At 49.4% G+C, this 17,631-nt stretch overlaps 1 protein-coding gene across 1 annotated transcript in view; it reads right to left on the bottom strand.

Annotated features, from left to right (window-relative positions):
* COL23A1 (collagen type XXIII alpha 1 chain) overlaps window positions 1-17,631 on the bottom strand; it is a 180,789-nt gene that overhangs the window by 13,591 nt on the left and 149,567 nt on the right. The window contains exons 8-26 of the mRNA XM_067005483.1: window positions 17,265-17,291; window positions 11,091-11,207; window positions 10,615-10,650; window positions 10,239-10,265; window positions 9,786-9,812; window positions 8,560-8,604; window positions 7,926-7,988; window positions 6,619-6,663; window positions 6,053-6,130; window positions 4,745-4,798; window positions 3,926-3,970; window positions 3,341-3,430; window positions 2,968-3,030; window positions 2,232-2,273; window positions 1,680-1,706; window positions 1,080-1,151; window positions 936-989; window positions 722-748; window positions 150-203 (exon numbers count right to left, since the gene is read on the bottom strand). Of these exons, the coding sequence (XP_066861584.1) occupies window positions 150-203; window positions 722-748; window positions 936-989; window positions 1,080-1,151; window positions 1,680-1,706; window positions 2,232-2,273; window positions 2,968-3,030; window positions 3,341-3,430; window positions 3,926-3,970; window positions 4,745-4,798; window positions 6,053-6,130; window positions 6,619-6,663; window positions 7,926-7,988; window positions 8,560-8,604; window positions 9,786-9,812; window positions 10,239-10,265; window positions 10,615-10,650; window positions 11,091-11,207; window positions 17,265-17,291 (993 nt within the window). The remainder of the gene's footprint in view (window positions 1-149; window positions 204-721; window positions 749-935; window positions 990-1,079; window positions 1,152-1,679; window positions 1,707-2,231; window positions 2,274-2,967; window positions 3,031-3,340; window positions 3,431-3,925; window positions 3,971-4,744; window positions 4,799-6,052; window positions 6,131-6,618; window positions 6,664-7,925; window positions 7,989-8,559; window positions 8,605-9,785; window positions 9,813-10,238; window positions 10,266-10,614; window positions 10,651-11,090; window positions 11,208-17,264; window positions 17,292-17,631) is intronic.

A 17,631-nucleotide genomic window follows, 5' to 3' on the forward strand; every position in this document is an offset into this window, starting at 1 on the left:
CACGGCAATAAACTAAGAAATGCTGCCGGGCTGGAGGGGACCCCAGGGTTGCAGGAGCTGCCACCATGGCCCCCCCCTGAGAGGAGCAGCCAGTCCTTCCCCTGGACAGCTCATCCCCACAACCATCCTTACAGCCATAACCCACTCACCTTCTCCCCTCTTTCACTCTTCTCTCCTTTCTCTCCTCTGAGTCCTGGGAAACCCTATTACAACAATTTGTAGGTGGGAAAAGAAGCGGTTTGTAAGTTTGCTTTGTGCACATCCCAGCACCTCAGTTAACAGAAGCAGCCCCCTGCAACCAACCTGCCCCCCCGTCGGCGAAGGATACAACACGTTTGTCCTGTCTGACTTTGGATCTCATCGATTTCTTGGGAAAGCTAGTGCTTTAACATACCCTAATAATACTTCATCCACAAGACATTTTTGTTTTCCTGAATCCAATACAAGTATTCTCGATGGGGAAGGGGAACTCCCGTAGCACCTCTAGTTCAGCAGAGATGTACCACGGTGTGGTGGGGTTACCGCTGTGCGGTGGAAGCCGCCGCCCAGCATCCGGTCTGAATTAAGCCTTTTTCCTACTGACATTGTTCCATGGACAAAGGGAAAGTAGCCCATACCACGTTAGCTATATATTTTTGCGAGAATGTCAAACAATTTCATGGCTTTTACATGCGTGTTGTTCACCTTTCTGCATATCACAATTAACGGTCTCCATACTCACATCTAGTCCTGGCTCCCCCGGCTTTCCCTGCAGTTGTAAAAACAAAAAGAAGACGTGCTGGAGCGAGCGCACAGAGCAGCCCCGCAGGTTCAGGATGGCACCTGTAACCCCTGGCCTTGCTGTGCCGGCAGGACCCACTGTGACAGGGGTTTTACAGCCCCTGTTTTAGGATTGCAACACAATTCCACCTCTCCCATCCCACAGCAGTGATTACCTTCTCTCCTTTGGTACCGGGTAAGCCGATGAGCCCGGGGGCACCAGGGAGACCCTTAAAAAAAGGGAAATAAAACCAGCATTAGGGAAGTTGCTGTAAGGTAGGTTTGTATTGACAGAAGTCAGATATGGGAAGACAACTCACAGCCGGTCCCGGGTCGCCGTGCTCCCCCTTGTCGCCGCTATCCCCCTTTTCTCCCTTGGCACCATCCAAGCCCTGCAGAAATGAAACACTGGCATCAGCCAAGCAACAACCAGGCCTCAGAAATGCCCTCAGGGGAGAAGTTGGTGCTAAAGGTCAGGAAAGCGCCCTAAGGCAGACCAGTGGAAGCATAAAAAAGCCACAGCACCAGCCCAAAATGCAGTTGAGACGAGGACAGCCAAGGACAAGGACATCTCCATCAGCTCACACCCTCGCTGCTGTTAATGTTTTCCTCTTGACCAAACCCTAAGAGAAGCAGTTGAAACTAAGGGTTTCAGCCTGTGGGTTTGGAAACCCAGACTTAAATGTGCTGCAGGCCATCAGGACTCCATAACGGAAAGCATTTAATATCATAAACCTATTTGGAAGGAAAAATGGCTTATTTTCAAAAACACCAACTGCTGAACAACACAACCGAGGGATGTGTTGTCACAAACAGCGACAAAAAAAAATCAGTCCCCAGAGCTGACAGTCTTTTGTGATCCTGCAAATAATGCACTGGCAGCCTGGAAACAGTGGGTGACATTTAATTTATTGACTTACTTTAGGCCCCTGGATTCCTGGAGGACCCTGCAGGAAAGACAATGGTGCATTTGAAAAGCAGAATTTAAACACAAACCCCCAAAGTTCGCTTCCCAAACCATTTCTCACTAAAGTTACGGGCTGACAACAGCCAAATATTTCTTTTTCAAGACAGGTGGTAGTTTATTTGGTTCTCCTATGTCAGATTGGTGGGAAAAAACTGAAAAGGGCTGAACTGCATAACATGCAGCAATAAGACCCCGAAGAATCAGCTCTGGAGGATATCAGAGCTCTGGTACATCGGTTCAGGACTGTGAGAAAGCTGCGTGGCTGTGAAGCACAACCTTGCTAGAGGCTGACGTGCTCTCCTAAACCAGGTGCTTCTGTCTCTCCAAAGACAGCAGCCACGCTGTAGTTATTCCCTGATTTTTTATTTATTTTTTAATCCCTAAATTCACAGCAGCCCACTGCGGCTAAGCAGAGCAAAGCACCCTCAGCCTCCTTTCACTAATTGCATGGGGTAAGGAAGCTGCAGCTCTGCTCTATCGCACACTCCGTGTCCCCGAGTCCTACCATGGGGCCGGGCAATCCGGGGGGTCCTGGCTCCGGGATGATCTGCATGGAGGAATTAAACAGCACGTTAACGGGGCTGGGCACGCGGTCGCAGAGAGAAGGCAGGCAGTTTGGGAAGGAAAAGCTCACATGGCCCAGGATCGCTGTAGCCTGCCCTCTGATTTAATAGAGGCAATCCAGATATCTGCTAATCAAAGAGATGCCTGTAGAATTTATGAATAAATGGATCTTAATAAGCACGAGAATCAGACCGGCCTCTGAAATTAGAGGCGTCAGCCACGGTACTCAGTGTATTTGTTAGCTGTGAAATGGATAAAGAGGCTATTTTCCACACAGACACAAGGAAACAGCCTTTTTGATTAAAAAACACAGAAGAAAACTAGCATTCTCATGTCATTAATAAAAAATGATCAAAACCCACCAACTTTTAAGCAAAAGGCGTGAAAAATGAACAGTGCAGAAGGCCTATAAAACGGCACAAAGCTCAGCATGCTTTGAGAGCAAAACATAACAATGGCATTCAGTATCTCAACCATCAAAGCAAATCTAAAGCAACTTTGCAGTGCCAAAAAAATTCCCTGATCTTGCTTAATAAATAAGCCCCATTTATAGGCATCTCGAAGCTCTCATGGAGAACAGCCGTTTTCTGCTCCTCTCCACCACACCGACGGACTGCCTGCCTGCCACCTTCACCTGCCCTTGTCCTGGAAGAGGCTTTGTGGTGCCAGTGTCTTACATGGTTATTCTGCAAACACGGCGATCCAGTGTCTCCTTTGTCTCCTTTTGGCCCATCTGCTCCCTAAAAGATAAGAATTTGGCAGTGATGGTGTTGCATCTTCCAAAAACAAGAAGAGAAAAATGCATTTATCTTCCCCCAAACTCCATCCCTTGCTCAAGCAAAGCTCTGGTTCATTCCTGGGGAGCAGTGCTACCACCTCGTGCCCTCTGAAATCAGCCACTACAGCATCGTTACGTAGGAAAGCTCAGAGCTCTCGCATCCTCCAGCTCCGCTGTGGTGTGGACAAGCCACTGCTCAACTCAGCAAAACCCAGGCACACACCAAGCATTTGCAGAAATCAGTGCATTAAGGCAGCAAGTAGCAGACGTACCGGTGGACCCGATAAGCCCATTTCTCCCGTCTCTCCTTTCTGTCCCGCGATCCCTGTGCTGCCTTGGTCACCCTTAGCTCCTTTGGGACCCTAGAATTTTACAGAAAATAACAATTTGGAGAAAACTGTAAACATGGATCTTCAAAACAGAAACAAGCAACCCATTTCTGCCTTTCTGCTGTTTTTCATACAGCACCAACTCACGAAAACACGCTTTAACATTAAAACTTGCATATACTGATTTTGCAGACACAGCAGAATTTCCCTTGGCCATAAGCAAGGAATGCAGCAGTTTAGGGTTTGGACGGTTTATGCTGGAATTTGAAACAGTGTCTCATGAACAGCTCACAGAATTAGCCCATTTAACTTGGCAGACGTGGACATGAGCAGCATCTGTGTGCTCAGGGCTGGAGGCATTTAATTCCTGGAGGTGCAGCTGGACACCGTGGGGCAGAGCGCCTGCTCCCGGGGCAGGCTGGGGTTGGCTTTCCACAGGGACGGCCACCATGGGCACGCAGTTAGCTTCTAACTCAGCTCCCAGTGCTCTCCCGCACCGTTTTGCCCGATCCAGCCGTGCCCACCTACCTTTTCGCCATCTAGCCCAGGTGGACCCGGCAGGCCCAGCTCCCCCTGAAGCAACACAAAGGAAGCAGAGCCAACAGTAAATTAAACCAGGAAATGATCCCAGGAAAGCATTTTGAAAGGACATGAGTTGGTCACTTGCATCAACTGCTGCGGTTATCAGTTGAGTGTCGCGAGGCTGAGGAGCCGCAGCGAGGGCCACAGGCAGGGTTTGGTGACACCAGCTTCACCAGCCCAGTGGGACCCGGGATTGGGTTGAGCAGCACCGAAATCCTGCCCCGTCCCAACTGCTGACACGTGCTTTTCCACAGATCAAACTTTCTTTTAAGCTATAACTGACTGTAGGCTATCGGCAATCAGTGGCAGTGCTCCAGGGACAAGGTGACAGGGCACAGGCCTGTCACGCAGCACGCCGCCATGAGGCAGGAGGGGGGCTCAGCAGGGCCTAAGGCACCCCCAGCCCCACCTCAGGCATCTTCCCCATTTCCTTCTGCCTCCCACACTGTGACAAGTCCCAGAGGGGCTGAGATTTCACCCCTCGGGCATAGGACTGGGAGCGGATCCCTTCCTCTGGCACCTGCCCCTGGAGGAGGCTAAGGATCAGAGAAGGGCAGGCCCAGCTTGGCTGCAGTGTGGAAACGTGCTTTTTCAGCCAGAGGAAGCACTGAGGAACATTTCCTTCACTGCACGCAGTCCCAAATCCCACAGCCACCATCTCCTGCCCTGTTTTTGGAGACCCACGTGCAGTGTGTGCCTCGTTACACGACAGCCGCTAACGAACACGCTCGGAGGCACAGCCTGCGCAGCAGAGGTCGGTCTAACCTTAGGGCCTGGAGCGCCTTGCGGGCCTGGTGGCCCCGGAGGACCCGGCGAACCCTGAAACAGCAAACAAAACAGGCGTGAGCACGACTGCATCGTCCTTAACATGGCACACGGTCACCTCGGTGCCGGAGCAGCTCTGGCAGGGGGTGACAGTGGCCGTCCCTGAGACACGGGGCTGTGCAAAGGCAGGCCTGAAGGCCCCCAGCCCTGAGGATGTTTGTGCAAAGGAAAACACACCCCGAGCCAGCCAGGGGTAACATGCAGCAGGCAAAATGCTTTGGGCTGTAGGTGTGCTCACAACTTTAGGTTTTTCAATTTTTATTTTACTTGTTTGCATTCTGCCCTCTCCAGCCAGCTGGGCTTAGAGGAGCACCATGCTGGAAATGGTGATAACTGGCTGGAGAGGTGCATTTAAACAGGGGAAAGGCAGCAGGAAAGTCTTGCAGCCCTGAGCACGTTGTTCTTCCTCTGCTCTGCTGGGTATGGAGAGCACGAAATGCCTTGGGATGAAGTATTTTGTGACTTCAAGTTACCTCAAATAGCAACCTCATGGCTTCTCAGCTGAAAAACAACCCTGTACCACACCCCCAAGAACCTTTTTTCCTTGACTACATATTCAAACACTATTACACTTGATCACACTGCAAGTTGCATAAAGCAATCACTTTTCAAAGCTCTGTACCCAGGTATGGTAAGTGTGCAAACACTGGAAACAGGGAGCAAGCAGGAAAGCTGCAAAGGCAAAGTTAGCTGCGCTCTGTGGCGTGTCCCCAGCAATGTCCACATGCAGCACATGAAAGATCTCCAGACATTTGGGGGAGCCTCTCCAAGGATTTCCATCCACAGCCTCCACTCACAGAGCTACATGCCACGCTCCTGTCAGAGCAACCCATGCAGACATCTGGCAAATGGTAATTACCATCACTTTGTGTATCCCTGCAGCCTGTTATAAAACAATTAGGATGGTTCTCAAATGTGTCTGTAATTAAATATTTATTCTATTTGCCTTCTTTCATCCTAATGTGAGCGGCAGTGTGAGGCTTGGTGCTGCCTGCCTGTGGATGCAGGGGCAGGTTAGTGCCTGGGCACCGCTCCCCATCCTCCCATTGCCTTCAGAGAAAGCCAAATTGAGGTGATTTGCAGTGAAAACCACACGCAGGGTGGAATAAACTCTTCCCTCCTGGTTGGCTCTGTGTCGAGACCTCAGGAAGGAGAAGTAGCACAGGGACAGGCAGCGCTCAGCAGCCTTTCAGCCCCTTCCCTTCCCATTACCCTGCAGGAATCAGCACGCCCTGCTGCGGTGCTCACCTTGAGTGCGTCCAGGATCCGGCCATCATAGTCGATCACGACGGTGTCGCCCTGTTCCCCCTTCAGGCCAGGGGGACCCTGCAATGAGGGATGAACCCTGTTTAGTTTTTGCAGCACCTGAGAAGCAGGCAGCATGACAGCAAGGACCCCAAACGTAGGTGCCTGGGGGATTATCACCTTACAGACACCAATTTAATCAGTTCCTAGACTGACAGCTGTAACTGTCATCCAACCGAGCTTCAACAGCCTATAAATGTATGTAACTGAGAAGTGCATCAACATTATTATTTGAGTACCCCTATTCACAGCTTCCATCTTCCAAAAAGTCACAGGATGGTCGCACTGATAAGAAAATGGGACTTTACTGTATTTTCCAGTGCCATCTTCAGTAGCAGTATTTGGTATCTACATAATGATTTGTTTAAATATGCACCATCTGTATTTTCTAACACAGAATCGATCCTTACATTATTCAACGTGTTAAACAGAAAGAGGAGGTGGGGAAGAGCTTGGGTTAAGGCAAATACACAACAGAGAACAGAAAAAAAAATCCTGAACGTCCATACCCGTGGTCCGATGGAGCCAATTCCACCCTTCTCGCCAGGTTCACCCTGAAAATCAAAATCATATTTTTGGTTCAGAGACACCAAGGAAAATATGGAATATTTATCTTAAAATTACTGTAACTGCATGAGATGCCAATATGTGTTTTAGATTAAAAAAGAAAAAAAAAAAAGTACAACACCAACAAGGAACTGCTGCTCCCAGGAAAAAAAAAAAAGAAAGCACAACAAAGAAACTAAAACCAGATTTGACTTCAGAGCAAATATATTTTGTAAAACAACCTTAGTGTGAGCTAGCTGACAGTAGGAACACATCTCAAGGTGCAGGGAGCCGAGTGCCCCGTGGCTGCGATGTGCTGTGCCATCGCACAGCCCCGCTTTCTGCTTCCAGTGGGCCAAGCTCCGTCTCTTTCCGCTGCAGTTTCTGTTGCTTTAGGCTGAATTTTGTGTGTGGAAAGCTTCAGCTGACACATTTAAACCATTTCTGAGGGCAAGTTTAAGGAAAAAATCTGTGCCAATTTTTTTTTTTTGAAAGTTGGGAGGTTTTGTAAAGCTGAAATGCATTCAGGAAGGCACTGTTTGCCATACCCATGGAAATCTATACATTGGTCAAATTAAAGTCTTCAAAAAAGTAAAAAATAAAAATAAAATGTATAAACACAAAGATTCTTCATAGGAAAAAATCATTTTGGTGGATCCTAGGGGGAACAAACAAGCACTGGTACTACGTTTTTTAGAAAAAAATGGCTACGGGTCATCCAAGCCTGCATTTCTTCATCCTATATGGTCTCGTGCCTAACAAGGAGCCATGGCTCTTTGATACAGAAAGCACAACTGGGTATAGATCCGACTAAATAAGAAGCAGCTGGGGGGGGATAGTGGCTCATGAACGCTGTCCATGTTATATCATCACCACTTAACATATCAAGACTGTCTTAGTTCATTTCTTTGCAGCTACGGAGATAAGTAGAACAGTAAGGCACATAAGCACTCTCAACTTTGAAGCGATACCACAACAATCGATACACGAAGATCAAAATGCGATCAGAGATTTAGCTGTCTTGGGAAAGAAAGGCCACTCAATGGAAAACATTCAGGGAGACGAGTTTTAAAAACTCTCATATCCATGTCCAGCTTTCATTAAGCCGCCAGGAGAAGGTAAAATACTGCTCAAAACCCCCCTGGTTTGTTTCATTTTTGGCATTTTATGAGGCTTTTAGAAAGTAAAGGCTTATAACACCTACTCAGCTGAAATATGCTGCCTCAACAGCGCTGCGCCCAGCTTCCCCGATGGACTGGTATTTATTTACCTTGGGTCCTGGCGCGCCGTCCGTGCCATTCTCTCCCTTCGGACCTGTGCTTCCTTTTTCCCCCTGAAAGGAAGACAGTTTAGGTGAATGGTATAGGGGAGGGGTGGAGAACAGATTTCTCCAGGTTGTAGCGTTCTTGCTTTGCGTTTACTTTTATGTGCATGAGTGAGCAAAGTTCTGCTTTTAGCCTAAAACGTGTCACGTTACCTATGTGCCAAAAGGGGGATTTTCAAGATAAAATGAAGCTTTCAGCCTTAGCAGTTTGGCTGCGGGTGGTACGTTGAGCTGCAAAGTTAGCCCCAAAACTGCAGTGTCAGGAGGCTCCTCCCAGCCCGAACACCCGCTCTGGGCCACCACCAGCAACGCTGTTTGAATTATTTCTGCAAGAGGAGGCTCTCCATGGCGATTCTCTGCAACAGCCAACAAGTTGCAAACTCGAGGCTTTCTGGGCTGAGCTACCAAGGCAGAGGGAGGGGTTATACATTTCTTTTTGAGCTTTTTATTCTTTTTCCACGTTCAGGCAGAATTGCACTTCTCAGCCTGCCCCAACCATGATGCTGTGCCAACAAGAAAACTGGAGAGCAAAAGATGCTGCCAAGCACGTACATTAGATAGACAACAAGCAGAAACCTACCTTAGAGCCCGTAAGTCCTGGTTCCCCTGGGATGCCATCATCACCCTGATGAGACAAAGCATATAAAGTGAAACACGAAGAGCTCGTACACATACCATCGGGATCCAACACTTCATTCACCACCATCGAGCCTTGGGCAGACCTGAGACCCACTCGGGTTTGCAGGAGGCCATGGGAAGGCAGCAGCACAGAGCCTGGGAGGCCGCAATGAGGTCTTCTGCTCCCTCCCAGCTCTGCCCCTGCCTCCTCTGCTCCTCAGGATGAGGCATGGCCATGGGGCACTGCGCTGCTTACAGTGGCCCTGGGGAAGGTGTTCTCACACCTTTAATAGGAGTCCAGTATTTAATCCATTTAGGGTTTGGGGGAGCCTCGTTGATCTCCTAAAGGCCTCCTGCAAGCTACCACCCATCCTCACAACTTCACTGCGAGCACCAGCATACTGGGAGGAGATTTTCTGGGTTTCATGTGTCATATTTCATTGTTTCCCTGAAATAAAACTGCCCCGTAGGTGCTCAAGAGATTAATTTTGCTGGACAGATATCAAAAATGTTAAGGAAATTCTGGTCTGCAAAACACATATGGCCATGTCTGTTTTGGGGCAAGGCAGAGAGAGGGAAGGGCTGGGCCCTGTCAGCACTTTGGTTTCTGCTGAAGGCAATGATTTATTCACTTCTCGATGGTGCCAACAGCAGAAAACGTGGACAGCTTGGCCACGTGCATCTCCTGCAGCGCTCAACACCCCAGCCACACAAAGCATCTATCCTTCAGAGCGTGGGAAATCCCTCTCCTGCCCATGAGTAGCGACCACACCGAGATTGTGTGCGGCCATGCCTCACCATGGGCCCTCCCAGGAAACTCAGCCACCACAGGGCCTTTTGGGAGGTAATGTCCTCCAAAAGCTTCTCAGTTGAGCTTGAATTATTTGAGTGAAAGGGTTCAGACCTACTGCTTTGTTTGGCATTTGCTATTTCATTCTTTGTCTATTGGGCAGATGTGATTGCAGCTTCTGGCCTGTTTGTCATAATGAAAGCCATGCTGAAGGCACAAGAGCATCTGTGCTTTGGGGTCATGGAGTCGTAGCTCTTTGTGGAGCACGTGCGAGAAACCCTAGGGAATGCCAGCACTGGGCCATTACAGGCAGCCGCGACTACGGCTTCCCCTTTGGCCTCTGGAAGTGGTTTCCCCAAGCTAGCGCTGAACAAAGCAAAGAAAAATTACTGTTTTACCTTCTTCCCTTGCATGCCAGGCTCACCCTTCAACAGGAACAGAGAAAAGAAAGACGATTAGGGAAATAACAGAATAAAAGACCAATCGTACTGATACTCAAAGCTAATTGTAAAGTTAAAATACTTGGCTTGTGTCGATCTGTGTCATCCCTCCAAAACACAAGAAAGCACATTGCTACAGCATGCTGACTTCCAACCCCCCCAGCTCCTTCCAGCCCCCCTCATTTCAAGATTTTAACACGGGCAGTGACTGCGCTTTTTGTGTAGGTGACACGTTGATACAGACGTCTGCAGCTCCAAGGCAATGGCTAGCTCGATACCTCAGAAATTCTGTATCTGGTCAATATGGATGAGAGCAATTCCAGTGTGAAATACATATGTTCATTCCCTCCCCACCATGCTGAAATATTTCAAGAATTCTTGTTAAAATTAGACAGATAGCTTACTACCCACCTTTGGCCCTGGGGGTCCCCTGGCGCCCTGTTGAATGTAGAAGGGGTTGGTTATACTTATTTGACAATAGGGCGAGACAGGATAAAAACATTTCCAAGAGTATTTTAATCCCCATGAAAAAAATGACACAGATGCCGATTTCCCATCTTCCCTTATAAATACAGCTGTAAGTTCTTTGTGCTCCCAGCAGTAATAAATATTTTCTTACATGTGCACTCTATGTATAATAATTTTGGCATCGATAAGCAATGGCACGTAACTGATTACTGCAGGGAGCTAAAGGCTGAGGCACAGCACGCGGGGCGAGGGGCACGTACACTGGGCTCGCCCCAGTGCTCTGGGCAGTGCAACGCAAACGCTTCCAGGCAATACTAACCATGAGGCCATCCTCTCCCGGGTCGCCTTTAAAACCCTGCAAAAAAAACAAAAAAGATGACATCGAAACCATCACGCCTCATTCTCCAAAATGCCAAATTTTGGCATTCTCCAAATGCCAAAAAGAACGTTCAACAGCATTGCATTTCAGCCTATTTCTTTATTAAATGAATTGCCAGTGATCTGGAGATTCGCAATAGGTTTTCCGAAGGGAAGAGATCTCCTCTGGGCTCTCTGAGTTACAGCCAGCGGCCACAGACACACACTCCAGCTCCAACCCACTGCTCTGAAGCTGAAGATGGAAACCCCTCCTGCTGCCTCACCCCATGCCCCAAAGCTTCACGGTGTGAGCAGCCACCAGAGCCAGACAGCAGGTGGGATGGCAGCACCAGGGAAGGGGATGCCCCGTCACCATCCTCTCCCTCACTGGGATGGGGACCACCCGGTATGTGCACGCTGCACATCTCTGGTCCTTACAGGGGGGCCTGGAGGTCCTCTTGGGCCATCCTTTCCTGTGTCACCAGGAGGCCCCCGGGCACCTGGGGGTCCTGGCGGACCAGGGGGGCCAGTGGCTCCTTCTCGACCTTGATCGCCCTGGAAGAAGTTCACACAGACATGGTGAGACGAAGTGGCGTGAACAAGCCCGGCAGCTTGACATTGGCGTGGGGTGCCCTCAACACATGCACTGCATCCCTGGGCCACGGGCACTCTCCTGGCCCCCACCATCCCGGGGGTTAAGCTGCCAATTCAGGAGGCTGGGAGCAAGCTCGCAGCTGCTTCGAGCCCTTGGTTCCTTAACCAGGATTTTGCTCAACGCCTTCTAACAAGGTTTTATCTCATTAAGCCCTTGCCCAGCGACCATCTGCATGGAGACCACCAATTCAACGTACCCAGAAATAACCCAAACCCAAGGACATGCTGGCACGGAGCATGCACACACATCCATAGCTTAGTGGACCACACCAAAAAAAAAAAGCCACACACAAAAAAGCAGCACTTAGTATACTTTAAATACAGCCGTGGTCATACATTAACATCCAGCTTAGCTCACACCCTACTGGGATGCAAAGAAAAAAAGCAGCAGTCATCTCCTGGTGATTGCAGGGGCTTGCTACGTGCCGTGCGGGATGGGAGCACCACGAGGGGCTTCGCTGCCCGGTTATCGGCTCCCGACCCACCGCCGGCTGCCACAGCCCAGCCCCAGAGCTGGGGCCGGGCACATCCAACATGTGGCTACACAATGCAAATCCTCACGAAAAGGCCGTCTCGTAAATCTTTTAGCAACATCTGGATGGGTTACCACCGAGGCAGCAACAGGACTGCATTTAATATGTGGTCCGCCCTCAAATCAGGGACAAGTGTGGGATTTTCAGAAGTCCTTAAGTGACTTAACAGCACAAATCCCACTGCCTTTCAACAAGATCCATGCTCCTAAATCGCTTACATAATTTTTAAAAAATCCTATTGCAAATCCTGAAAACTGCATCCAATTATGTCAACTCAAAGAGTCTCCCACTGAATTTTGCCTAATTAAAAAGTCACATTTAGAATATGAGGATTTAGACAAGTACATTTTAATGCGTTTTATAATACCGGCATTGCTCTTTGTCCCATGAACATTCATGGGACTTGTTGCTTGATCCTCGCTTCCAACAAAGGGCCCAAAGCTGAAAACCCATGGCTTTTACATCTCCTTGCTTTGCCAAAACTCCCCATAAGTCCTAACAGGGTTCACCGAGGGTACTCCTAACAAGAACCTGAGTGTAGCTCGTGGCAGTGACAATGTGAAATAGCAAGAGTGCACGATCAGCCAGCAAGAAGGAACAAAAGCAGCTCAAAGAACCACAGCAAACCAGAAGGGGCAGATTCAATACGTGTACCTTGAGCACTCGCCGGCTAAAGACAAGCTGATCGTTAGCCAGAAATCCGTGATTGAGGCGGGGAAAAACCATCTAGCCCAGCAAAGTGGAAGGCAGAAGAGGAAAGAGCAAGAATTTAAGATGCAAGCACAGCAGAAAGAGTGAGTTTGATAGGCCATAAAAATACATAACAATTTCTCTTCGGTAATTAATTGATATGCAAGGAGGAAGAGATCTAGGTAGACAACCCTGGTGGTTTTAACCTTCTGGATGCCCTGGAGGCTCAGCAGGCAGCAAGGAGGCACAGGCAAACAAATATCTTTTCATGATTTTACGGCACAATAGGACATTCAAGGCTGCTGGGGTACGGAGGATTCCCCACCGCAGGGATTTTCTGCAGAATGCAGAGCATTTTTCCAGTAATACCCACAGGGGATATATCCCAGCATTTCTCCTGAGACCAAATATTATATTTTTTTTCCAAGGCTAAAACAAATACTGATGTATTCCCCAGCCTGCGAAGCACAGATAAATCTCTCAGATTTATATGATGCAAAAACAATGTATTCAGACCATGTCAGTAGTCATTGCTATTGTCTTTTAGCCTTCCCACTTATCTATCAAGAGAGGAGCAGTAGGAGGATTCCTTTCTCAGGATGTTTCTTGCTTGCTCCCTTCCCTCCAACCATCCCCACGTGCATCCACAGAAGGACTTGCAAGAGGAAAGCCCAAGGGATGGAGCGAAGCCACCTGGGAGCAGAGAGCACGTCCTCCAGGAACATTTTGGAAGGTTTATAAGGAAAGGAACCCTTGTCCAAATTGCCAAGAGATTTGACCTTTTGGCTAGATGTTTAAAATAACAAACGCAATCAGGGGCTCAGCACCCTGTAGGCAAGCCCACCTCCTGCCCAGCCTCAGGACAGCTTTGCAGGTACACACGGGTACTCTGACCGCATCCGTACGTTTCTGCATTGACTGTCGTGGTGAACTCTGCAGGATGCTTTACTGGCTGAGCTCTCATCTGCAGCCTGAGCTCAGCAAGCACCTTTGCTTTTGTACAAAGAGAAAAAGCTACTTTTCCACTTTCCACCTGCAGCCTGACACCAGCCCCCAGCCGTACAGCCACTCCAGCCATGCGGCCATCCAGCGTTTAACCCTGCAGCAGCTCAGCATAGAGGCTGATGTTACTGGTATGTTACTGGTGGCCCTGGCCACCGAGTGGGAGAGCACCGCATGGGCTGCTGGAGACGAGAGCTTTTCTCTGTGGCCAGCAGCTGTGGAGGCACAGGGAACAAAAGCTGGAGAACCAACAGGCTCTGGCCACTTTGGCCACCAGGTCAAATGCAGAGCAGCTGAACTGTGAGCCAAGCCACTGTCACCCAAGCCACCACCAGCCCAGCTGCTACCTCCCAGCAGGAAAGTGCCCGAGATGTTTTTGGCAAAGCTCACGAGTCTTCCCTTAACTTTTTCTTAACCTGACCTCCTCCAGCAACTCCCACCATGGTGTCTCCTCTGCTGCCAGAAGACGTACCTGGGCTCCTTCAAAACATGCAAGGACAAGGACAAGTGGAAGCCCCTTTCCCCTCTTGAGAGACTGAATTTGATGCTGCTACCACACGCACTGCACATCCACTAGCCCAGATGTGCAAACGTTCATCAGTCTCATCCTTTGTCTAAATACCTGAATTGTCGGTAAGAGCAGCATTAACCAAGTCAGGGTAATAAATCCAGAGTGGTCACCCCGAAGCCAGCTCAGAGAATGAGTCTGGATTATAAAAACTGACCTTTTAGAGGTGTAAGGATATGTTTAAGAGCAAAATACCAGCCTGAATAGAAGGGCACAGCAGTCCCAGCCTCAGCAGCATCCTTGCTTTGGTTCCCCCTTTCCTCCCCAGAGCAGAGAGGACATCTGCTCTTGGTTTCACCCATGGGCATTGTGCCAGCGTGTTGGGTACACTCACATGTTCACTTTCCACCCTGGTCAGCTGTGGCCATGCAGCAGCCTCATAGGACCCTCTGCAAGCCCAGAAATGCACAGTACCTAAGACAGCCCAATGCCAACTGCTCCCTCAGGTCTCCCAGAATCACCCTCCAACATCTGCATGAGGCACACTCACGTGTGCAATAATTTTGGGTTTTGTCCCTGCTGGTGGCAGGTGTTAATTAGGGACAGAAACATAAGTAGCCCAGACACCAACGCATTCAGCAGCTAATTCCTAATTGCCCTCATCTCCCTTCCGTTGCCTGTGGTCCCTCCGAAAACACGCCAAGTGCTATTCGTTAATCTATCATTCCTAATGATAATATTAGTGTTCACTGACACACGCTATCCCGACTCCATCTCCCCTAGCCATGCACATTTAGGAGCGAGGCAGCACTGGATGTATTCACAGTTATTTATCTTCCCGTTGATTTGATGACTTGCTGTGACATCTTTCAAAATCAGCTAAACAAAGCTACCACCGAAACTTGAGGAAGAAGATAGATTAAATTAAGAAATAAAAAATAATCTGGGCCAGATGGTATTGAGAAGCTTCATATCCAATCCAACCCGGAATGTCTGGAGACATAAAGGAAGCTGTTTTCACAGCCAGGCGCTGTTTGTTAGACCTACTCGTTCGGGGCTCTGCCAGGCTTGTTTCTCCTCTTTTCCTCCCAAGTTGTTTGTGAGACTTTTTATTATTCTTGTGCAAAGAGGCATGAACACATAAAAAAAGTAAAACAAAACACAATCTGGACAAATGCAGATCAGGAGAAAAAAGCACATATTTTTATCGGTAGATTAAAAAGCAGGACAAACGTTACCTTGGGAGCCGACACCTGTATGTCTGCAGGTCCAGACCGAGCCTCTCCCCCGACACCTCCTGCAGCAGGGCTGGGAGCTGCGGGCAGGAGGTGGGCTCCCGAGTCACCCGGCAGCACGAACCGTGGGAGCTTTGAAGCCTGGCGAGCATCTCCTCCGGCACCATGCAAATCACCAGCCCTGCATGGTGCCCTCTCCCACAGAAGTTATCCACAGCTCCAGCCAAGGAGTAAAAACTCACGCCCTCGCGCAGCTGAATCACCTCTTAAAGCCTTTTCTGAGTACGTGGGTGGGCACTTGCAAGGCTGAGACCATACACCGAGCCCCTCCGCAGCCAGGCGGGGAATAAATCTGTCCGAGGAATTTTAGGGGCTCTCAAAGCCCGAGGGCGACAGTTCCAGATGCACCCAAGGAGCTGCTTCAGAAAATGGAAAACTTCAAAAAGTCACTTAACAGCCTCTAGGGGAAAACGAGAAATGACTCTGAGGCATTTCTGGCCATTAACCACTGAGGTCCCGGCTGCATTTCTGCCAATGCCGTTGAAAGCCACCAGCCAGCTCTTGGGTGCCTCCAGCTCCAGCAGAACCTGGGCACCAGAGCACCTCGGCGTGCAGGGGACTAAATTATCTGAAGTTTCTTGCCTTTTAAGCATAGACCGGCAGTATCTAAGAAGTGATCACGTCCTACACTGCACAAGCCACCACTGCTCACTGAAATGCACATTGGCATATGACCCCAGTGTTCAGCCTTCCCAGTGTCCAACAGATCCCCCAAACTATGAAACGAAAACGAAGCAAAACAGCCCACTGATGATCATTATTTGTTCTTCCCAAATCACAGCACGGGAAGGTGACGGATCGCTCTGCCTTCCTCAACAGGTCCCACGGCTGCTCAGCCTGGGCAAAGGCAGTCGTTCACCAGGGGCACGAGACATGTCCATCAGACAAGTCCCATCCTGGGGCTGGACAGGGTCGCCCTAATCCTCTCCTGTGCCTTGGGAGCCTGACCAGTTTTGGTGTGATGATGGTGGCTGGGATTTATTCATCCACTTCCCATGTGCAGATTAAGATCTCCTTGCGCACAGTGCACGAATTAACAGATCAGTTTCACGCCTCTGTTTGAGGCAATCGTACCATAGGAGGGACATGCTATTTGCTGAAGAGTTTGAGCACTGGGGTTTTCCTCAGCATTCAGAGCACTTCTCCCCTGGGGGTTTCTGTGGGTACAGGAGCACTGGCTCAGCCTGAACCCAGCCACACCACCAGCACCGCCTCGGGACCCCCAGGGCTGTGTGCCAAAAGCTCCTGTCTCATCCCAGCGTGGGACACTTGGTGCTAACGCTGCCATCGCCAGCAGCAATGGTGTCACAGAGGGGGCTGCGGGACAGACGCATCCCGCACACACCTCGCAGGGACCCACTCTGCTGTGTTGGGTAAATCTCAGCTTCGTGCGTCCCCATGAGAGCCATTTGCACAAAGCTCCGTTAATGTCTATGTTATAACAGTTTTCCCTCATCACCTAGTCACTTAAAAACCTTTATTTTCAAAGGCGGACAAGACATCGTCTGCATCTCACCATGCTGCCAGCCGGAGAGGACAAACCTCCGTCCTGCACAGCGCTGTGCGGGCCCTGCCTTGGGACGCTGTTCTTACTGCAGCACGCTGGCACTCCAATGCCCACAGAAAAGGAGCACAGCTTCAAGAGAAGCATGGAGTTTGTCTCTGACACTGGAAGAGGGACTAAGGGGTAGGAAAGCCCAGTAACCTTGAAACCGATAAAGAGGTACCTGAAGATCTTCAACTCTTGTTTCCCCATGTTCACAGTTAGAAAAACCACCAAAGCAAAGAGCTCCGATGGCAAAGTAAAACATTTCCAGAACTGTTACCATGCCCCAGTTTGCAGGGACAAAGTAGCATGAAGCCTTGATGTGTGTGGTGACCAAGCCCAAGCACATTTTAGAGTAAAACAACATGCCGTGTCACTACTTACCCTTGGGCCGATGTCCCCTGCTTCACCCTGCACGTCAGGCAAAACAGCAAGGGTCAGCCATTAGAGTTCAAATTTCAAACGCGAAGGACCAAACGCAGGGGCAGCTGGACGAGGGAGCAGCACACAAGGGAAGTGGGAAGAGTCCTATTGCTTAACATATTCAAAACCAGGGAGGAGAAGGCTTCGAGACAACACAATAGGGAAAGATTCTGCCCTGGCAGGCGATGAAACAGATAATAAATCTGAAATAGCAGATTGTTTCCAACTCCAAGGCTCCCCTAGCAACTGCTTATGTCCTACATATGCAGGGACTAACATCACTTTCAGTACAGCGATGAGCTTCTCTGACTGCTCAAATTTCACGGGA

Source organism: Anser cygnoides, chromosome 14, assembly GCF_040182565.1.
Source record: "Anser cygnoides isolate HZ-2024a breed goose chromosome 14, Taihu_goose_T2T_genome, whole genome shotgun sequence".
Taxonomy (NCBI): domain Eukaryota; kingdom Metazoa; phylum Chordata; class Aves; order Anseriformes; family Anatidae; genus Anser; species Anser cygnoides.